The sequence below is a fragment of the Erythrolamprus reginae genome, chromosome 3, assembly GCF_031021105.1.
Source record: "Erythrolamprus reginae isolate rEryReg1 chromosome 3, rEryReg1.hap1, whole genome shotgun sequence".
NCBI classification, from domain to species: domain Eukaryota; kingdom Metazoa; phylum Chordata; class Lepidosauria; order Squamata; family Dipsadidae; genus Erythrolamprus; species Erythrolamprus reginae.
In genome coordinates this window covers 64,971,587-64,995,687 of record NC_091952.1, presented here as the reverse complement: position 1 = coordinate 64,995,687, position 24,101 = coordinate 64,971,587, and the positions used below count along the sequence as shown (strand labels likewise).

Below are 24,101 nucleotides of genomic sequence, written 5' to 3'. Positions count from 1 at the left end.
GCCTATCTTACCTTGTGCGACGGCTTTCCCCTCCCTGAGAAAATGGCACGCAGCATGGGGAGGAGGACAGGCAGCCCTGAGTTCCAGCCGCACAGTTTATTCTGTTCTCTCCCGCGCCACAGGTATCTCTTGGCATGGGGATGGTGCCCCGAGTGAGTCGTGGCCTTCGGAAGCACAGCTGCTTCCAAAGGCCATGACTCGCTTGGGGCTTCATCGCCATGCCGAGAGATGCTCGAGGCACGGAGAGCAGAAAGCAGACCATGCGGCCAGAGTTCGGGCAGGCTGCTTTTGTTGTTGGCCCAAGCTGCCGCTCTAGGTGCCGCGGACATCCTTCCGGCAGCAAAAATTGCTGGTTTCTTTGCTTCCACGCTTGTGGATGTTAACAGACAGATTAAATTAAGTTTATGGGGCAAAATTTATGCTTTGAAATTAATACAGTTCCCTGCTTGATTTGTCTTTAGAAGGATCCCAGTGTTAATTCCAAAGAAATATTTTTGTCAGACCAGAAAATTATTTAGGAAATTATTTTGAAATAGCACCCTTTATGGATCTTAGTGAAAAATTATTAATTTCTATCAGAGTCAACTTGCTTGGATAAACATACAAGAGAAAAACTGTTTACTGCAGGTTCTAAGAAATCTTTAGGCACTACTGGGACATTAGATTTTGATATTGAGAGTCCTGGATATTTAACCTCTTGGTAAAAGTCAAAAATAAGAATAGATGGTAAAATATTTTATTGGAAAGCACTAGCAGAAATGGAGTAGTGATTTCAAATAAATTATTATGTAATAAATAAATGAAGTGTCAAAGTGCATCCAAAGTGCTTTGTATATCAAATGTAGCTTCTGAGTAGTCTTCAAAGAACACAGTGATGGGCTGCCAAAATTTTTATTGCCATACTGTGGTTGTGGCTTATTTTGCGAGTATGGCTTGATGGTCATGTGACTGGGTAGGAGTGGCTTGCCGTCCATGTGACCAAGTAGGAGTGGCTTGACAATCATGTGACCAGGGTGGCTTAAAGGCTTATTTCAAATAGGTGCTTGGACTCTTTTTCAGTTGATTAAGTCACATTATTTGAATAGCCACAAAAAGGACAAATGATAGACAGCATTATTTGTTGAGGAGCACAGTAACATTTTAAGTTTTTGTACTGAACCCACAAGGTTCAATATGATAACGGATTAGGCAAGTAGCTCCATTTTCTTTAATTGCTATAAAAGTTCAGTTCTAGATAATGATTAAAATGATTAAAGCGATCATTTATAAGCGATCAATAAGGATTAATTATTTCCTTTTTAACAAGTAATTAAGGGTCATAGTAGAGAATTAACTAGTAATTAAGGGTACTAGAGAAGGAAGAACAATAAAAAAAACTATTAAGTATTTAATAATAGTGCATAAACTTACTACCCCCAGTGTGTTCCTCTCCCTTTGGGGGCAGTAGCCCATTACTGATAGATCACATTGTAGTTGTCCTGAAAGTAACAAGCCAGGTTGATATAGTAGTTAAGGCATCAAACAAGAATTTAGGAGAATATGAGTCCCGCCTTTGTCCTGCACAAAGCTGACCAGGTAATTTTGGGTCAAGCACTTTCTCTCAGCCGTAGGAAGGAGACAATGGCAAGCCACTTCTGAAAAACCTTGCCAAGAAAATTACACAGATTTGTCCAGGCAGTCTCCAAGAATTGGGCACAACTGCTTGGGCTTCATGCTTCAAGTAGAGGTGCAACTGATGCACTAGTCAAACTGGGCAAAGCTTTTCCATCCATGACCCCCACTTGCCTAGTTGAAACTGCCCCAAGTTGGTGCTGTCCTGCCTGAAACAATAAATCAGAGACAAACAATAGCCAAATGGTTTCTGAACAACCAGCACTTCCTCTCCTGCCAGGACGTATTTGCAGATAATGAAAATGAAATCTAGACCTATAATTCAGTGGCTTTAGGGCATTTCTTTTTCAAGCTATTTCATAGATGACAAATGAAATTCAAGAATCAAGTGACAGAACTGATCTTTAACTCTTCTGTGAGATAGAATCCTCTTTAATCTACCTGTTATGTGACTTCAAACTTCATGTGTCATTACATCTATGCATTTTATTAACATATTAAATTACTAAATTAAACTAGATTGTTAGATAGATTCAGATAAGCTCTCTCATTGGATGTGGGCAACACAAGTAGTTCTTTCCTATTATAGCAACCCATTGAAATAAATTTTGCTTAGGAATGAAATAAATGGCTTCTAAATCCCCCACTGAGTTTAAAATTCTCATATAACTTTTTCAGATATTTCAAAGGGCTTGTTTGATTACCTTGGTCTCATAGGTACTGCTAAATAGGCAGAGAGAAGCTGTGGTCAGCTTGCTGCTACTTGGATGATTCCACAATGATATCATATGCTCTTTCTATTACACAACTCAATTGCGGCAAAAGACTTTACATGAGCCACTTCTGAAGAATACCTGAAAAGCAACATTGGTGCAAAAATGCAGTAGCCCATCTTGTTCGTATTCACCACTAGGAATGTATTAAAAAGTAGCTTAAGATCTTGAACTGGTTATCAATCTTGTTTTTCCATAATGGCTGAAACACTGAGGAACTGATCTGCTGACATATTGTCTCAAATATATATGATCATTGTGGGTATTTTATTGTTTACATTGACACTTTATTGCTATGTGCCATGCACATTTTAGATTTTAGCAGAGGTTTCAAATATTGTTATCAAGAATACGGGTAGACCTCAACTTATAACAGTTCATTTAATGAACATTCAAAGTTACAACAACGTGGAAAAGTGTGATTTATGACCATTTTTCACACTTACGACCCCAGCAGCATCCCCACTGTCATCACATTATCAAACAACTGACTGATATTTGTGACGGTTGTGAGGTCCTGGGTCACCTTTTGTGACCTTCTGACAAGCAGAGTCAATAGAGATGCCACTTAACAACCATGTTACTAGCTTAGGCACTGCAGTGATTCACTTAACAACTCTGGCAAGAAAGGTCGTAAAATGGAACGAATTCACTTAACAAATGTCTCACTTAGCAATAGAAATTTTGGGCCCAATTGTGGTTATAAGTCAAGGACTACCTGTATTTAAATCACACATTTACAGTTATATTCACAGTGCATCTCCTGATCACAAAAAGGCTTCCTGTACCTATTCTACGTGGTCCAGGCCAAACAGAAAAGACTGCAAGGTTGTTTTATCTTGTCAGACAAACCAATTACCCAGGGGTGGGTTATAACTTACCTCGCTGCCGATTCACTTCCTCCCGTGCCACATGGCTGTGCCTCACATGCAGTGACAAAAAATACCCCCCGAAAAACAAGGTGGCGACTGCATGCACAGTGCCGGAAGCTCAGCTTCTGCGCATGCTCAGAAGAAAAAAAATGTAAAACATTTTTTTAAAGATGGCGGCACCCACTAACAGGCACCGACCAAACCGTTCCGTGACATCATAGTGATGTCATCAGCAGGTTGCCACCAGTCTGAACTGGGAGGAATCCACCTCTGCAATTAACCAAAAGCAATAAAGCTTAAGCCCAGAATAAAACTTGGGGATGTTTTTTTATTACTCAGTAGTTTTAAGATTGAAAGACACAATAGTATATCAGGTCTATATGCAGTACACAGCTGTTTCCTCCTTCTTCTAATATATTTCATATCAGAAACCTTGAGATGGCCTTGCCAGCCAACCTGCATTTGAAGTTAACAAATATGTTACTTTTCCAAATGAAAATATTATTGCTGCCCAAGAGTAGTACGGATGGGAACAAATGATGTGGGCAGCAAGCAGCTGAACTCAAAGTCAGTGAGTCTTTTAAATAGTGATGCCATTCAGATTTGGGTTTTAAAAAAAAAAATTCTAGAGTTAAACTTCCAAATGGGAATACTGCATCTCTAAACTCCAGATTTCCATTAAATTGTAAATTCTCAGAGAACATCCTCCCTATGTCCAGGTACTCAAAAACACCCACAGTTGGCCCTTATAATGTAAATTAATTATGAATGATTAATGAAGTAACAGAACCCTAATAAACAAAAATATTTTAATCAGTTGAAAATTCTCTGAAGCTGCTTTCAATTAAGAAATGTCCTAAATTCCCTTAGGGATGGAAATATGTACATGTTCATTTTTGCAATGAGAAGCATACTGTGTTCTTCTCTCCTTTGTGTCACCTCTGAAATCAATCAAAGTTTCAGCTCAGTTTTGCATAGAGACAGCTGCACAGTCAATCCCAGGTGGGTGAGGTTTTTCCTTTAAATAAAGATTTATGTATTTTAACATTTAACAGGAGCCATTTGATCAAGAAATCTTTCTTGAAATAAAAGATAGCTCTATGCCTGCACAGAGATCTTAAAATCCATTTCTATATTCCTTTTATCCATTATCATATTTACCTAAAAGTGATACTAGTTTCCCAGCTCTGCCAAGTAATTTATCTATAAAATAGTGAAGTCAGCAGCTTCACTAAAAATATCATAACAAAGAGCGATGCTGTTTTCTATCTGATCTTCCTTAAATTCAGAATCATCTTCCTTTTAGATAAATATGTATATAAACAATTGTCATGCTCTGCCATATTGCACTTTCAAATGTGATAGCTTTTTTTGAGACAAGCTGAAATTGGACTGCCACTGAAAGAAAAACAAGATTTGCTTTTGAATAGAAGACCACCTGGAAATTCAAAGATTATTTGTTAGAATCAAAAGTGAAAAGAAACAAACAAAATGTTCAGGAAGAAAGCAACAGAAAAGCCTTTCTATTCTATTATCAAGGAAGCGGAAGCAGCATACAGTTAACAGGAATCAAACCTGACTTGAAATTATGTATACCTTATCATTACTCATTCATTCATTTGTTCATTCATTTATTTATTCATTCATTCATTCATTCATTCATTCACAGTATATTGTGCATAACAAATTTTATTTCCTAGAACCCCAAATATCACCATCTAGAACCTGATACAAAAGTGGAAGACTTCTGAACACAGGATCTTTCTCAGAACATCTCTGCCAAATGTAGATCCAAAATCCATTCCTAATTCTCCAAAACTTTCCTTAAATCAATAGTACAAATCCACAAAGAAATACCAGTGACAAACTCAGACTCAGAAATACTTGTAAATATATGGAAAATCATGCAGTGAGTTGAAGGATCTTGCTGTGATTTCAAATGGAGAGAACATACTTCCCTGGAATCATTTAGTAGCACATCCCATATTTAGCCTGTTGCATAAATGTTTTAAAATAAAATAGTTGAGTGATTCTGTATTACCCAATTCCAGTCACATCATGTGCAAACTGGCAAACTAATTTTTATCCTGTTGTCTTATGGTAGGAGGGATAAAAGGAAAGAAAAGTAACAAAAAAGGGAACAATAGCTGGAATAGATACAAAAGTCAAACCAAACAAGGAATTAAAGAGAACAAAATAACGATAAGGAGGGGTTGCAGCGGACAAAACAAAATCACGAAGTAGGAAAAACAAACTGTTATAATTATAAATACTGTAGTTTTACAATTTATAACATTGGACATTCTACAATGCGAAACTCACATATAATTTTCCAATTCCCATTTTGTAGCCCCACAGGTCATTTAGTACTTTTGAAGTATTAAAATTAAATGAGCAACTCTGAGCAATGGTATGTTTTGCAAAGTAAGAGTGGCCATAGTATTTTGCATCTGTGAAGCAAAACATGTCTACTTGAAACCTTGAAACCTATTCCTTTCCCTAATCCACAAGGTGGATTTCCAGGTGCTCCTACCCAGTTATATCCCTTAATTTTTGGACATAACCCTGTATCACCACCAAATGCATATATCAAGGTTATGAGTGGTTGCTAAATCTTAGTTGGATTTATAGGCTAAATAAACTAAATATCTCTATTTCTAGTAGAAGGAGATGTGATATGGTAAGAGCTGTTCTTGTTTTTGACTGGAGAAAAGACAGGATAGTTCCTAGTTTATTCACCACTTGAAGTGCCCAACTACTGAATAGCAGGAGAAGTTTAATGTCTTCCTTAGTGTAAGGCTGTTAAATGTGCTAAAGCATGTGAGCATGTCTTCTCCAAATATAAGTAAAATGAACACAGTGAACATAGTGGCTCACTTGGTTAGAACTCTAGGCTGACAATCAGATGTCTTATGTTTGAGTTGCTGCTTTATGATGGGATGAGCTCCCATCATTTGGTCCAGTTCCTGCCCACCCAACAGTTCAAAAGCAAGCAATCTCAAGTAGGTAAATAGATAACATTTTGGTTGGCAATAAACATGAAAGGAGTCCCCTGGGCAACAGTGATGTCACCGTCTAATCCTTTCAACCTAAAGTGCCTCAGTGCTTCTGATGCGAAAGCAGGAGCAGCCTGCAGAAAAGCACTGAATGCCAGGAACATAGAGACAAGGCAAAGGCCATTCCCATAGGCCAAATGAGATGGCCTCGCAGGTGCTCCATTTCCTTTTAGCTAGGGTCTTCCAAATGTGTTAGACTGAATTGAATTTATCGCAACTGTAACACATTATTTCAATTAACTGGATAGAGTATGTTTATGTTATAGCCTAACACAGTGTTTTTCAACCACTGAGACATGGTCAGGTGTGCCGCGAAGCTCAGCAAGAGAGAAAGAGAGAGAGAGAAAGAAAGAGAAAGAAAGCAAGAGAGAGAGAGAAAGAGAAAGAAAGCAAGAGAGAGAGAGAGAAAGAAAGCAAGAGAGAGAGAGAGAGAAAGCAAGAGAGAGAGAGAAAGAAAGCAAGAGAGAGAGAGAGAGAAAGAGAGGCAGGGAAGGAGGGAAAGATAGAAAGAGAGGAAGGAAGAGAGAAAGAGGGATAGAGAGAGAGGAAGGAAGGGAGAGAACGAGGGAGAGAAATAGAGTGAAAGGGAGGAAGAGAGAGAGATAGAATTTTTTTGTCCAAACTTTTTTTAGCGCCCCCCCCCCCCCCCGCTAAAGGTGCCCCATTATTTTGTATATGTAAAAAATGTGCTGCAGCTCAAAAAAGGTTGAAAATCACTGGCCTAACATGTCAGAAGATACAAAATTGGGGAAGACTGCTTTCCAATATATAATTGTAAACTTTCTCACTATTACATTTCTTTCTCTTTCTTAGTTCAACCACGACATTGTTAATCAATCTAATCCTCTCAATATTAGGATTTGATATTTGACAGAATTCAGTTTTTTAATTACTTGATAATCAATTCTAAAATCAGAGATTGCTAGGTTTTTCCAAAGCTGACTACCAAGTAAGAAGTCTGTGTTCCACACTTGGCTCTTATACCTTGATATTGCTAATGTTCAATGAATAATTAAAGTTTTAAACTTATTTATGCTTAAAATATCCAATGATTATCAGAGAAACAAGTAATGGTTTTATTGCTTGCCACTACTACGTCTTAACTAAATGTAGAGAAAAGAAGAGGATTATCAAGTTTGCTTTGCAGAGTATATTACAAATCCTTTATAAAATGGTAATTTTACTCATCTCTTTCACCACAGTTTATATGAGTTTATAACTCAGTGAATGTCTGTCATGCTGGTAAGATGCTATTACATAGCCATAAATAAAGCCATTAAGATCTGTATATGCAGAGACACAATTGCATGTAAAAATGCTCATTCTATTTTATTCTATGTATTCAGAACTGGAAATTCACTTCAAATCAAGGTTTTATTACTAGTCCTGCTGCTGAATTCTTATGGCCATAACATACAAACTTTTGAATACAAAAGCTAAAGCTAAAAAATGAAGTATATAATATAATTAAGTATAATACATACATAAACAAACAAACAAACAAATATACCTGCATAAGAAACAATACATTATACTTCAATAATTTCTGTTTCTTTCAAGAGGGAATTCTTTTCAACAGAATTTTCTTCCAAGCTTCCAAATTCTAATCAAACTAATCTTTATACATTCTACATTGGTATGTTTATATTAAAAACTGCCTTTCATGCCTTCACCAGAAAAACTGTAAATAGCTGACAACTTCACATATATTTTCTACTTGCTAAGCCAGTAGAAAAAAGTGAAGAGATGACAACTATGAAACAGTTCCTGGAATAAATGGAATTGATGAAAGCTGCCACAGGTTATAATATGGGGGCAACCCCCCCCCCCCCATCTTATAGTAAAACTAGTTGATACCCCTGCAGTGAAGAAGGGGATGCAACAGAACAAAAAGTCCTGGAAGGGTACATGCATTAGTGCTTGTCACCATGGAGAATAGTTGATTTTCTGAAAAATGGTCCATGATTATGTCTTCACAATTTTTAGCATCCAATATTTTAAACACAAAACTTAAGGGCTACTTACTTTTCCATTGAAAATAGAAATAAGAAATAGAAATAGAAAAGTATTGCAAACTGCAAACCCACCCAGGTTAAGAAGTAAACTTCACCACCTTGACTCAGTAATGATGCTTAATTTATAGCATGTCTTAATTTTTCTCTAAGATTAACATCTATGATTCTACGCTTGAAAATATTTTATTTCACGTTTTCCTTAAAGGATGTATTTATCCAGTTAGGATTTTACCAAACAAGCTAAGGTTCTTAGCAAAGAAAAGAAAGGGCAGCCAATGTTTTCATACTTTTCTTCCCCGGCACATTGTTCATGCAGCGCGGAACATCACCACTGTATATTATGAGTTGTCCTTCACCAAGAATCCCGCAATTCTCAGTTTGACTTTCCAAGGTTGTTAAGTCTTCGATTTACAACCCAACCAGAAATGCAAAGTCCTCGATTTATGATGAGAAATCTGATGCTGATGCCTGATTGTCTAAGCACAAGAGGCCTTTATAAGCGGGTAGTTAAAGCATTGTGATTTGTTGGCTGTCTGACAGCCACACTACAAAAGGAGCTGTTCTATTTAAGCTGAGTTGGAGTGGTGCTGAAAATGCCAGAATAAAAATTCCCTGTTTAAAAAGTCAAGCCTCTGCTAAGTTCTGTCAGTTCAAAGACTCATCTATCTAACATAGGTCATACAGTACTAGCTTAGAAAATAATTTCCCTCACTCTCAATATTTTGACTTTGAATTATTTTATAAATCAATTTGTGAGAGTTGAAGCAGGGGACAGGATGATTTCTTCAGACATCATCTTTCTGTTAAAGCATTTTTATTCAAAAGTGAGTGTGTGTGTGTGTGTGTGTGTGTGTGTGTGTGTGTGTTGTTTAATTCTTATTGCTTGCGCTTGCAGACATTTCATTATGCAAAATCTGTAAATCTACATATATCCTCTTCTATTGGTTTTTTTTTTTCCAAATCTGTTTTCTGAATTTGGATTTATTAGGCAAAACTGAAGGAGTTCAAAGAGAAAGCCTGACACCACAGCTTCTTTCATCAAACAATTGCATTTAAATAAGCACATCAAGAAAATTGAACCTTAAACTCATTAAGGCAACTAATTATTAATTTTAAAGCTGAGAATGTCCAAATCAGCAAATTCTGCTAGTGATCATTGCCTTCATCACAGGAATTTTTTTTATTTATTTAAAAAAATTTAAACAATTTTAAAGGTGGTTGCACTTTTTTGCTGCTTTGATCTCTAGGAAAATGTTTATTACATATTTATAGTCACACATACATAGACATATGTGTATATCCCTATTTCACTCATAGAACATTCAGCAGATACTGCAACTGAAGAAAAATTAAAATCTTAAGATACAAATCAGTCTTTATATGCTCAGAAAATACTATGTAAGAGAAATCCACATTGAGCTACTTGTGATTTAGTATTAAAATCCAACATACATTTATATTATATAAATAAACTGTCTCATTCATCCTGAAAAGCACAGTTTGTGTATGTGTGTGCGTATTCCATGTAATGGAATAAAATTTGTTGAACTATCATACTATTTTAACATTACAATTCTGTTCTGTCTTAAAATATGTTGGCCTCATGCATCACATTTCCCCAAATCAAATTGTTGCCTCTTATTCCTAGGAAATTCCTGACAAATTTCATGAAGAGAATAATTTAGTGAAACTCTATTTCATAAACAAATTATTATCTCTCTAAAATAATTCCAGACATTATTATAGAAATTTATCTTTATATGCACCTGGCAATAAATTAGGAAGACAAAAAGATAGATTCTCAGTGGTTGTTTGAAATGAGACTATGTGCTGGTTTTAGGTAAAATATATTAGAATTGATTTATCTATGAAAGGGCATGAATGGTAAAAATAAAATACAGAATAAAGTAGTATGCATGGAATCACATTTCATATTTTCTCCCATATATTAAGAGAATGCTCCTTAAGGGAGGGAGGGGGGAGAGAGAGAGAACTCTTTCCTTTCTATTTGGGGGGGATTATCACCGTCCCTCAAAACTATTAAATCCTGATCCCCTTGTACATAAATTTCCTATATATAATGTAGACACCACTACTAAAAACTGGGATCTTCAGAATGCCATTCTACTATCATCTAGCCAAAGGAGTAAATATACTCATTTGAGGATGCATTGAAGCATTGCATGTCTGAGCAACACTTTTAATTTTATTTCGTCCCTTTCATACTTGGAAATACTTAGGAAGACTGATATGAGTTTCTAGGCAAAATTTCCTTCCATATACTAATGAAGCTGAGTTGTTGGTTTTTTTAAAAGAAACACCACTTTACAGTGCAATATCATTGGTGCCTCTAGCTTCTCTTGCAATTATTTCCAAGTACTCCCATTAGTAATTGCAGCATATGCTAATACATTTCAAAGAAAATATAGAACTATTGCACAGCGCCTGAAACATCTTTTCAACACTGTTGTGTCTTTCACAGCACACAAGAAGTAGAACCGGCCTTCTGACATTAGGTCATTAAACACAAAAGCAGTTTGGAAGAATGCCTCATATGTGGAAACCAAAAATGCAGCTGAACCAGAGTTCAAAGTTTCTTCTATTGTTAAAAAGCTGTGTTGCATCAAAAGCTGTTATGGTCAGAAAAGAAGCAGTGAAGCAGAATTACTTTAGAAGTATCACTTTTATGCAGATACAAATATGCAACAGACATGAGTGGAATTCAAATCTGAATTTCTTAGCCCAATTTCCATCAGCTCTTTCTCATCAAGCGAGAGGCTTTGCTTTCAAATGAGAATTAGAAAATAGCTTGTATACGAAAAATGACAGAACTATATTTACAACTCAAAAGACTACAATGCAGTTATGCCTTCCAGACTCAAGCAGCATTTGCTTTCTCTCTCTCTCTCTCTCTCTCTCTCTCTCTCTCTCTTCAGACAGGTACTTATTATGTCTTTCCTGATCAATCTCTTCCTCTCTCCGCCTTTTCCCCCTCCCTTTACATCCCCCTCCCTATATGCCCACTTTTTATGTATTCCTAATATATTCCAGAATACACACTCATAGTAGCAATGGGACTTATGCACCTGCAGGCAAACTGAAAAGGCTCCTCTGTCCTTATGGACAAAACTATCTTCCTAACTACTCTAGGTGATCATGCACTTTTAATTGCTTCCAATCGCAGAAAGCTACATAGGAAAACAAGGTTCAGACAGAAGTCCTCTGCAATTATTAATTCCTGAACTTCCTCTCCTTTCAGGTCACAGTAGAGAATTCAGGGGTGGCTGAATATATATATATTTTAGCATAAAAGATAAATTAATGCCATTGTGTTCATTAGGTAAAAAATGTATTCACTTTTGATTAATTAAAATTCCACCATACAGCTTTTATCCTACAAATACCTGAAATTTAGTCCATTATTAGTAACACACTTATAAACTTCTGATATATGCTGATCATGCCATAAGCAATGATGTACAGTACTCCTATACTTCAGTAAAACTAAAGAATTATATAGCACTGCTTTCTAAGATTAGATTAGATTAGATTTATTGGATTTATATGCCGCCCCTCTCCGCAAACTCGGGGCGGCTCACAACAACAATGAAAAACAGTACATAATAACAAATCCAATGCCCACCAATCTAATTACAATTTAAAATTTGTAATTTCATAAAACAATCCCAATATATATGTATGTATGTATATGTGTGTGTGTGTGTGTGTGTGTGTGTGTGTGTATATATATAAAAATAAATAAAACAGGCACACAGTCAATCAATCAACAAAACAACATGGGCAAGGGGGAGATGTTTTAGTTCCCCCATGCTTGACGGCAGAGGTGGGTCTTAAGAAGTTTACGAAAGGCAGGGAGGGTGGGGGCAATCCTAATCTCAGGGGGGAGCTGGTTCCAGAGGGTCGGGGCCCCCACAGAGAAGGCTCTTCCCCTGGGTCCTGCCAGACGACATTGTTTAAATTTTATATCTATTTGGTTTTTAATTTTGTTTTGCTCATTTGTAAATATGGATTTAACTAATGGCTCATTGACATTACTTGGTTTCATTACAAAGGAGATCTCAAAAATCTTCCCTTAATTACCGGTATCAGAAGGACTATCCTGAATAACATTCTATCCTAAAGGAAGAAAAAAGATGAGATGAAATGGACTTGAATGAAAGAAAAGGACTTGATGGTCAAAGCCCAGCTCACATTGAGAACATATGGTATGGGAAAGCATTTTGACAGAAATAGTCCTTAGGCAGCATACATTTGTAAACCAGAGGAAACATGAAAGAGGAATTCAGCTGGAAACCAGATTTCCCCCATCAATGTTTATTCAGTTGGTTGCCTGAATAAATCCTGAACCAGGAGTAAACAACTCTCAGAAAGAGACGGGTGAAATAATGTGAGCATATAAGTTAGCCTTTGAAACAGCCTCTGCCTTGACATCCAAGGGAGCCCTATACCCTTTTAGTTTTCCAGAGGACTGTAAAGATGGCCAGAGGGGGAAGCTGGATCTTCCCTAAGCATTGGGCAAGGATGGAGATTGGCATTTTGTCTAACATCTGGGGAGAAGTATATTTGTGTTTAACCACGTCTTCATACAATGTTGTGAGCCACATACAGTAATCATTATATGGGTTAGGCAGTCATTCATTCATTCATTCATTCATTCATTCATTCATTCATTCATTCATTTACTCATTCATTCATTCATTTGAATTTGTATGTATGTCCTATAAATAAATAATCAAATAAATAAAATTACAACCTACTTATATTAACATAGTGAAAATGATTTTTTTTACCTGTTCAGTCATGTTATCATATTCCATTTTGTTGTACGTGGTATTAGAGTTGATAACATTTGGGGGTTTCTGAGAATTGTATTTAAATCCCCCTGGGGACACATTTGGTCCTGACATCTCAGGTTATATCTCTCTGTCCTAAGTACATATGGTGATGCTTTTTCAATGATATTCTTGTTTACAAGTATCCCCCCTCAAATGATTCATACTGTGGAAACTCAAATAAGTACCTTATATGAAATAAGTACCCAATCCATCTAAATACTATCCTAGAAACATAGAAACATAGAAGATTGACGGCAGAAAAAGACCTCCTGGTCCATTTAGACTGCCCTTATACTATTTCCTGTATTTTATCTTAGGATGGATATATGTTTATCCCAGGCATGTTTAAATTCAGTTACTGTGGATTTACCAACCATGTCTGCTGGAAGTTTGTTCCAAGCATCTAATAATATTTTCTCACGTTGCTTCTGATCTTTCCCCCAACTAACCTCAGATTGTGTCCCCTTGTTCTTGTGTTCACTTTCCTATTAAACAAACTTCCCTCCTGAACCTTATTTAACCTTTTAACATATTTAAATGTTTCGATCATGTCCCCCCCTTTCCCTTCTCTCCTCCAGACCAGTGTTTTTCAACCAGTGTGCCATGAGACATGGTCAGGTATGCCGTGGAGAAATTAAACATGGTCCCCAAACTACAGCTCATGTGCCAGATACAACCCATGGAAGCCATTTATCCGGCCCACCGCCAGCCGCCTCCACCCGAACATAAACGTTCCCCTCACAATCCCTCCAGCTATCAGCGACAGGAAGAGTGGAGGCACAGGGAACACTCACTGACCAATCACCTTCCAGGATTCATCCCGACCACTAGCGATGAACCAATAACAGACCGCCTCTCATCCACACCCAGGAAGGTCCCCACTCAGGCTGCTGCACACTTGTCATTGTGTGCCTGCGGCGAGTAGTTGAAACTGCTACTCCTCCCCATGGTCCCAATTTCTAATCCTGGTCAGGACTGGAGGTAAATGTTGCCACCACTAGATGAAGCCTCAGCCCAGATTTCACACTGAGTATAAATACATTTAGAAACTATATTATTAAATATATGTATAATATGTACTGTGTTAGAGTGTCATTTTGTGTCATTTTGGTTGATGGTGTGCCCCAGGATTTTGTAAATGCAAAAAATGTGCTGCAGCTCAAAAAAGGTTGAAAATCACTGCTCCAGACTATACAGATTGAGTTAATTAAGTATTTCCTGATAAGTTTTATGCTTAAGACCTTCCACCATTTTTGTAGCCCACCTTTTGTAGCCCATTCAGTTTTATCAATATCTTTTTGTAGGTGAGGTCTCCTGAACTGAACACAGTATTCCAAATATGGTCTCACCAGCGCTCTATACAGCCGGATCACAATCTCCCTCTTCCTGCTTGTTATACCTCTAGCTATGCAGCCAAGCACTCTACTTGCTTTCCCTACAGCCTGACCGCACTGTTCACCCATTTTGAGACTGTCAGAAACCACTACCCCTAAATCCTTCTCTTCTGACGTTTTGCTAACATAGAACTGCCAGTACAATACTCAGATTGAAGATTCCTTTTCCCCAAGTGCATTATTTTACATTTAGAAACATTAAGTTGCAGTTTCCATTGCTTTGACCACTTATCTATCCTTTTCTTACTAGTATCTTTCCAATCAATGGAAGATCCCCAAGACTGAGCCTGAAATCTTCTGCTTGAGAAGCAAATGTTTTAACACCAAGGAGAAAAGCAGGCTGTTCCCTGTTTTGGTGAACTCAAAAACCTGCACCATTTTAAGATGTGTGAGAACAGATTAGGTGTAGATCCTCATGGGGAATATCTATGAGGTTGCTAGAAATTGAAAACAACTTGATGGCACATAATCAATCAATCAATTAAAAAACCATGCATTTTTTTTTTCATTCTGAGAGAGTGAACAGTGAGGCAGATATGTTATAATAATGGATGGATTCTAAATATGTACATTTCTCAAAGCAAATCATACTTTTCACGAGCTTTTCAAGTGTACATCTCAACATCACATTTTCATCCTTTGGGAAAATTCAACCAAGAATCTTTCATGATGCTATGCACCGAATCTATACACAGCCAGATTAATAGAATACCACAAAGCTACTCTCTTTTCCCCAAAATAAGACGTCCCCTCATAATAAACACAATCGGGCTTTTGAGTCCATGGCAATAAGGCCAAGCACTTATTTCAGAATTCAAAAAAATGTAAGATAGGCTCTTATTTTCAAGGAAACAGAGTAGTCAAAAGCTAGGTACCGACAAACTCAGTTCCTCACCCCCATCTGTAGATGCACAGCTATTGTAATTTCCATTCTATCCAACCCACTTGCTTATTAACAAAGCAAATTAATACTTCTGACAACTGTAGTTGCGATATCTCTGGAAGGCAGCGGAACGAGAAAAAAATGAAGTACAGTGTTCTATTAAACACTGCAGATATACAATAAAAGAAATAATTTGACTTACCTGAATGGCTTCTGTGATATGATGAGGCCAGTGTCAGCCTTCCCCAAAGCATTATAAGGCAGAGAGAGAGCACCAATACTCCTTTGCTCAAACTTTGGACGTTCCTTTCACTCATTCTGCCAAGCAAACAAAAAAAATAAAAAAACACTGAAATAAGTTAAAATGCCTTACATTGGGGATAGACAACTCTGTGTCAGAAAGTAGGGAAAGAAGAAAATACACAACTTAGATTGTTTAGATTGTTCGTTCTGCAAACAGTGAAATTATATTTCAGCATTTCTATATCCCTAAGGACAAATTACAAATATGTTATCCTAACATAACCTTTTGCCTGTGAAATAACTTTTGAATCAGCAAGAAATCCCACTGGCAAGATGCAGATTTTTAGAGCACCAAGTCCTTCAATGAGTTGTATAAAAGGCTGTTTACATGCTTCTGCTGGTGAAAAATAAACAGTCCTTAAGCAGAATTCTAACAAAACAAACGTGAGGAATATCTAAGCATGCATTTTTCTAAGGAAAAGTTTTATTCCCATTATATGTCTGCATACACACATTCAAACATAGATATTGGACAGTTTAATGGTTTGGCATTTACAGACATGGTGAAACTTCAACTTTACTTCTCTTGCTGCTAATCAATCGGTTAGATTGATTTAAGCCAAACTGAATGACAGCCATCCCTGGGAAAATACAGATAGCTGCTTCACTATACGCAGCAAAAAATGTTACCATATCATTCTCACAAAGGAAGGTATAAATTTAAAAAGTCAGAAGTCCGTTTATTAATGTGAAAGCAGCTATGCCATTATGAAAATGCTTAAAATAATTTTAAAAAGACAAAAGAGGAAACCATAAACCATTAAGTAACAGAAGTATATGAACCTGACAGAAAAAAGCTGTTCCATGCTGAAGCCAGATTATAATATGGATCTTTTCTAATCTTGTCTAACCTCCTGGCCCTATGAAGTACTCTTCATTAGGAAAAGAAAGCAAAATACATTTAGCCAATGTGAAACAGCTAAAAGCAACAATGATATCGCTACTTCTGCAACAGAGGTGGGTTTCAGCAGGTTCTGACCAGTTCCGGAGAACCGGTAGCAGAAATTTTGAGTAGTTTGGAGAACTGGTAAATACCACCTCTGACTGGCCCACCCTCATCTATTCTCTGCCTCCCGAGTCCCAGCTGATAGGCAGGAAATGGAAATTTTGCAGTATCCTTTCCCGGCTATGCCAAGCCACACCCACCAAGTCACGCGACACACACCAAGCCACGCCATGCTCAACAAGCCATGGCCACAGAACCGGCAAGAAAAAAAAATTGAAACCCACCTCTACTGTGCAGCTGTATCTAATTTATAAAATTACAATGTTAAATGATATGTAGTTGTTCTGAATATTAAATGTTCTGGGTTAGGGGTGTCAAACTCAAGGCCCATGGACGTGGACTGCATCCAGCCTGCAGAGTGCTTAAGTCTGGACTGCAGGGCCAGTCTGGAAATAGCAAAGGACAGTCCCGCAGTGCCTCTGTAAGGCAAAATGGGGTGCAGGGGCATACCCCCTCTGTACCCCATTTTCAGTCTGAACGGCCTCCTGCAGCCCTCTGCCAGACAAATGTAGGAGGGCTGCTCCTACATACCCATTTTAGCTAGGAGGATGCTGCAGGAGGCATCCTACCATCTCCCTCCCCCCAGCCAGCTCATGGAGAACTACAATGCCGATCTGGCCTTCAAAGAATAGTTTGGATAGTTTGTCACCCCTGTTCTGGGCCATTAACACTGCAAACTATATAGTCCAAAAAACCATCGCTGAAATTATCTGAAGCTTGATATAACAAAGTTCTGTTACAGTTATGAGTATCTTCGTAATGGCCTAAAAATGATATTCTACTTATAACTTTCTAAGCATGGCTTGAGGAAAGGAACATATTTATTCTGAGTAATATTTATTATTCCAATTCCAAATAACGTGTTATCAGAACTCTATCTTTCTCTATCTCAAGAGTCAGTCTCACTCTCAGAGGCAAAAGAGAACAAATAGAGCATTAGTCTTACCTTAAATGTTTCTTCTTGATGTACTGCTGGATAATCCAAAGTGTAGATATTGTTCCACCTTCTTCCCTTGGAGTCTAGATCCATTGAGCTTTCTGCCATGCCTCTCCTGATTACTTCCAATTTGATGAAGACATAACAGATGACCTGACTTTTATCTGACCTTGCTGTCTACTCCTATATTCTGCACCAGACGATCACCAGGGTGGGATTGGATTCTCTGGCAGTACATAGTGAAGACGTGGATCAGGTAAGACCAATGCTCTTTCTCTCTGGTGTACTAGTATAGTAGAACCTGAGGAACTGTTGGTGCGATAGTAGTATAGGAATGTGGAGGTATACCTCTATAAAGTCTATTGATGTTAAGAAGTCATCCTCCCAGAGGCTTCCCAGGATGGACTGGAGAGATTGTATCTTGAACCTCTTGTAAATGAGGCACTTGAGTCTTTTCAGGTAGCTCTCCGCCCACCCATTCCCGAGATCTTGGGAACCACAAATAGTATGGAATAGAAACCCTGTCCCTGTTGTTCTGCCAGGACTGGCTGAATAGCCTGAATGTCCAACAGGTGTTGGATTGCGGTCTCTATGAGTTACTTCTTTGTATTGTTCCCTGGTATGGGACAGCAAATGAGGCGGTTTCTGTTGGTCGAAAGGAGAAATTGTCCGCTCGCCTGAGCAAAGTTGGCAGGATCTTTCTCTTGTCCCTCGTTTCCACCAGGTTGGGTTCCATGGCTTCTTCAAACAGCTTGCCACTTGTGATTGGTGCTGAAGTTAGCCTCCATTTTGATTTGGCATCTGTCTGCCAGTTGCGAAGCCACAACATTCGTCTGCCACCACTGCTGAGGCCATTGCCCTGGACATGAATTTGGCTGTGTTCAAAGTGCCATCTGCCGAGAATTCCATTGCTGCTATTAGTTTGGTGATGGCCTGATGGAGGTGCTGGTTATCAGATGTAATTCTGCTTTGCATCTGCCCCAGCCAGGCTAAGGATTTCCTGTTGAAAAGCAAGGTGATCATAGTTGATTTGATTGCCCAGGATGCTGCCTGATGAACCCTGCAAAGAGCCAACTCTGACCTATCCTTTGGCCTCAGGTTGTCCACTGCATCCTGGGATACTAGGTTAGTGGAATTCAAGGCTGTGATTGGCCTGTCTACAACTGGCAATTGCAGCTACTCTGCAAAGTCTGAGACTATATTGTAATTTTTTTTTGTCATACCCATTAGGATTCGAACATGTTCCTGGTTGAGTCCATTGTTTTTGGACCACATCACCATACAATTGTGAAGGAATCTCCTCACTCTGTGTCACTGGTTGTGCAAACAGTAGTGCATTTGGTTTTGTTGGGTCCAGGGAAGACTCTGAAGTCTTAGCGCCCTTCCCTGTTGTATCCCATGCCGTTGGTCACAGATCCCGAGGATCAAGAGGCAGTTGTGGCACAGAGGCAGTTGTGGTGCAGTACCACTGGCCCATACCCCTGGCACCTGAGTCTGATAGCGAGGAGGTCGGAGAGGATTTGGTGTCAGAAGCTAAAAGCCAGCCAGGGTCTTCTGCACTTCCTGAGGTGCACATGATGACTCAGGCGAAGAGTAGGAGCCTCTTCTTGATGCTAGGGCACACAGGGCTTTTAGAAGACAGGAGTGGCTTAGACTATTTAAGGCTTAGTACATCACACTTCAGTGCGGAAGACAACGTCATTCCATTCCAGGCTCTCTCTCTCTCTGACATTCTTGTTCAGCTTGTGAAAAAATTTCCTGATTCTGATAATGACCTCCGGGCTTTCTGCCAACCATGCATAAGTTTCAGGGAAATATATCTGCTTGGACTCTGGCCAGTTGTTAATTCAGTTGTTCCTGAATTTTTAAAAAGACCCATATGCTAAGAAAATATTAGGAATAAATGATTAGTGTTTAAATCAGATTGTGTGTGCATATTTCTTGGCGTACTGGACGTGGGGACACAGCATTCCCCATGTTAACTGTGGCCTTTACCCAGCGATGGGCTCCTACGGGAACAGTCAGGAATGCAGTTCTGGTAGCGAAAGTTGGAGCTCCACCCCAGAGCACCCAATTTGCACTGAAAGATGTTGAAACAAAATGCATAAGCCACGCCCACAGTGTGGTAGTAAAAATTTTGGTAGCCCATTGCTGCCTTTACCTTAAACAAAAGCGGTTTAAAAAGGGAGGGGCAGAATAACCCTGTGAATGTCAGTGGATCAGGATCTTCTGTAAGGCTCTATTCTCTCTGGTCATCCGTTCCTGGAATTCCATCTCTGCTCTGTAGGAATTTGTTTGTTTGTTTGTTTGTTTGTTTGTTTGTTTGTTTGTTTGTTTGTTTATTTATTTATTTGGGGATGACACTATGAAGTGCCGTAATGAGTTCCACACTTCAACAACTCGGTTACTGAAGTCATATTTTTTACAGTCAAGTTTGGAGCGGTTAATATTAAGTTTAAATCTGTTGTGTGCTCTTGTGTTGTTGTGGTTGAAGCTGAAATAGTCTCCGACAGGCAGGACGTTGCAGCATATGATCTTGTGGGCAATACTTAGATCTTGTTTAAGGCGTCTTAGTTCTAAACTTTCTATCTGAGAATGCCCTGCACACACCCTCTTTTCCCCACTCACGTGAGCCTCATTGCCATCTGATGCAGCAGTATTATCCATTCTCTGATGTGCTGGGGATTTTCCAGACCCTGGGAGGGGGCACCCAGATGTCTGTTGAGGAAGCAAGCCAACTTTAGCCCTTCTCTGAAAAAGCTGGAAATGGTGCTGGTCTGGAGGACTTTACACTGCAGCCACTTAACAATGACAGCTTCCGGCAAACTGACTCGCCAGCACTACCTTTTATGAAGAAGAAGAAGTTCTGTAGATCCAATGTCAAACTGGTTAGCCTGTTAATTATGTTGCAGCAGCCCCCAGTCAAACTGGGTTGCCAGTTGTTCTCTCCCTCCAGGCATCCCTTGCTGCGATCAGGAAACTTTTGCATTTTAAAATCCAAGCTGCATGGCTGCGGCGCTCCTGAAAGGCTTTCCAACGATCACCCAGCCTCTGCTTGGCGCTATTAACTATTCAAGCTGCTCCCAGCTGCTTTCCCTCTATCGCTGATTCCTTAGTTAGAAATCAAAGAACCGACCTTCCCACCTTCCAGATGCTCCAAAAACATTGCTTCCGAAGCTCCAGTCTTTCGCCCCTCTCTGCTGCTCAAATCGGCCAGGTGAGCTATTCCTTTACTTGGAAGGTGAAATCGAATTGACTGACAATTCTCTTTCTACTCTGAGAATCCAAAGTACACAATAATCTAAAATACCTCTGAAGCTCAATACAAAAAAAATATGTCTCTCCTGGCTGCAAGACTGAATCAAACTGGGAAGTAACCAGGAGAGGTGTGGCAGAAAGCTCAATGGATCCAGTCTTCAAAGGAAGAAGGCGGAGCAATAACCACACTTTGGATTCTCAAGGCAGGACATCAGAAAATGGCTTTGTTCTTTGCATTAAAAAATAGCACTGAAGTTCATTCTTTATATATACAATATATAATATAAATAGATGCAAGCAGCCTATACCAGCAAAGATTCAGGGATCAATAACTATGGTTGAATATTTCACAATCCTGTCTCTTCCATTAATTACAAAATTACAAAAAAACAGTGGAAGGGATTTTGGAGGTCTTCTAGTCCTACCCCACTGTTCAAGAAGGAAATCTGACACAATTCCAGATAAATGACTTGACCATTTTCTTCTTAAAAACCTCCAGTGATAGAACATCCACAATTAATTTTCCTTTTCTTTCTCTGATCAAGATTAATTCCTTTTCTTTCTCTGATCAAGATTAATTTGACACTCTCATAAAAAAAATTAAGCATTTCCCACCACTACAAATCCCATAACTAGATAAGCATTTAAGCAATTGCTATACTTACCTCCTATTGGGACTTTACAGCTACTGTCTGTGCATTGGCCAATCTCAGGTAGACTTGGTGTTTGAAAAGAAGGGGAAACATTAGGACATCTAAAAAATGAAAAAAGCACCAGTTTAAATTCTTTTTATTGGAGAACTGAAAAGTAACTTACAAATATTGAAAGCTTCATGGTATCTTGTAAATGTTGAACTTTTTCATAAAATATTGCAGGCCAGATTTCTATATATACAGTGTTCCCTCAATTTTCGCGGGTTCGAACTTCGCGAAAAGTCTATATCACGGTTTTTCAAAAATATTAATTAAAAAATACTTTGCGTTTTTTCCCCCTATACCACGGTTTTTCCTGCCCGATGACGTCATATATCATTGACTAGAAATTTAGGTCAGATAAGTTTTATAAGTGTGCTAGAGAACTATCTATCTCTAAAACCAAATCAAAAGAACTCTCAACGGCATAACTAAGAAAGGTCAGATGACACACACACAAAAAGAACAGTAATAAATGAAAAACAGCTGGAATCCTCTCCTAATAAGTGAAAATCTCAAAACAACAGCTATGGCACAATATATGATGATTAGCTTCACCCCCTCTTAAAATCTGTGTGCAATTATATGATTGAGTGGGAAATAGAATAGTTAGAATAGTGAAATTAAAATATGCGGACATTTTGATATAGTATGATGAAAAAAGCCTGAAGTTTTGCCATTATTTTAGAAAACCCTGTGGAGAATTGAAATATACAGTGATCCCTCGAGTATCGCGAGGGTTACGTTCCAAGACCCCTCGCGATACTCGATTTTTCGCGATATAGTGGTGCGGAAGTAAAAACACCATCTGCGCATGCGTGCCCTCGCGCATGTGCAGATGGTGTTTTTTACTTCCGCACTTGGGAAGACCCCCGCCCAACAGCTGAGGACCCGCCTGCCCGCCGCTTGTCCGGCCGCCGCGCCGCTCGTGCCGCCGCTGCTGGCGCGAGCAACGCCGCTTCCCAGCTGAGTGGCGCGAGCAACGGCATGGGTGGGCGAAGGGCGGGCGCGCGGACAAGGGGCGCACGAGCGGCGTGGCGGCCGGACAAATGGCGGCCGCGCCTGGCGGCAGCACGAACAACACAAACAGCGTGGAGGCCGAACAAACGCACGAGCAATGCAAGCGGCGTGGCGGCCGGACAAATGGCGGCCGCGCCTGGCGGCAGCACGAACAACACGAACAGCATGGCGGCCGAACAAACTCACGAGCAACGCAAGCGGCGTGGCGGCCGGACGAATGGCGGCCGCGCCTGCCGGCAGCATGAACAACACGAACGGCGTGGCGGCCGAACAAACTCACGAGCAACGCAAGCGGCGTGGCGGCCGGACGAATGGCGGCCGCGCCTGCCGGCAGCACGAGCAACACGAACGGCGTGGCGGCCGAACAAACTCACGAGCAACGCAAGCGGCGTGGCGGCCGGACGAATGGCGGCCGCGCCTGCCGGCAGCACGAGCAACACGAACGGCGTGGCGGCCGAACAAACTCACGAGCAACGCAAGCGGCGTGGCGGCCGGACAAACGGATTCTCCTCCGACCTGCCCTCACCTTAGCTTCCAGCTGATGCTTCGATCCTTGGAAGAGGCCAGAGCGCCTTTCTGCACCACACTCTGCGCTCGGGTTCCTTTCCGGAAGATGGAAGTTTCTCTCTTTCCATCCTTTCTAGCAATACAATACTCGATGGTTAAAACCATTTTAACCATCGAGTATTTTATTGCTAGAAAGGATGGAAAGAGAGAAACTTCCATCCTTCCATCCTTTCTAGCAATACAATACTCGATGGTTAAAACCATTTTAACCATCGAGTATTGTATTGCTAGAAAGGATGGAAAGAGAGAAACTTCCATCTTCTGGAAAGGAACCCGAGCGCAGAGTGTGGTGCAGAAAGGCGCTCTGGCCTCTTCCAAGGATCGAAGCATCAGCTGGAAGCTAAGGTGAGGGCGCAGGTCGGAGGAGAATCCGTTTGTCCGGCCGCCACGCCGCTTGCGTTGCTCGTGCGTTTGTTCGGCCGCCACGCCGTTCGTGTTGCTCGTGCTGCCGGCAGGCGCGGCCGCCATTCGTCCGGCCGCCACGCCGCTTGCGTTGCTCGTGCGTTTGTTCGGCCGCCATGCCGTTTGTGTTGCTCGTGCTGCCGCCAGGCGCGGCCGCCATTTGTCCGGCCGCCACGCCGCTTGCGTTGCTCGTGCGTTTGTTCGGCCGCCATGTTGTTTGTGTTGATCGTGCTGCCGCCAGGCGCGGCCGCCATTCGTCCGGCCGCCACGCCGCTTGCGTTGCTCGTGCGTTTGTTCGGCCGCCATGCCGTTCGTGTTGCTCGTGCTGCCGCCAGGAGCGGCCGCCGTTTGTCCGGCCGCCACACCGCTCGTGTGCCAATGTCCGCGCGCCCGCCTTTCGCCCGCCCACGCCGTTGCTCGCGCCACTCAGCTGGGAAGCAACGCTGGGGTTTCCCC

General features: G+C 40.2%; 1 protein-coding gene across 4 annotated transcripts in view; it reads right to left on the bottom strand.

The window, feature by feature from the left end:
• The window catches only part of TAFA3 (TAFA chemokine like family member 3), a 112,661-nt gene that overhangs the window by 49,545 nt on the left and 39,015 nt on the right, over positions 1–24,101 (bottom strand). For all 4 annotated transcript variants that reach the window (XM_070745634.1, XM_070745635.1, XM_070745638.1 and 1 more), the window contains exons 2-3: positions 21,630–21,718; positions 15,663–15,778 (exon numbers count right to left, since the gene is read on the bottom strand). In XM_070745634.1, the coding sequence (XP_070601735.1) occupies positions 15,663–15,777 (115 nt within the window). In that variant the 5' untranslated portion in view covers position 15,778; positions 21,630–21,718. The remainder of the gene's footprint in view (positions 1–15,662; positions 15,779–21,629; positions 21,719–24,101) is intronic.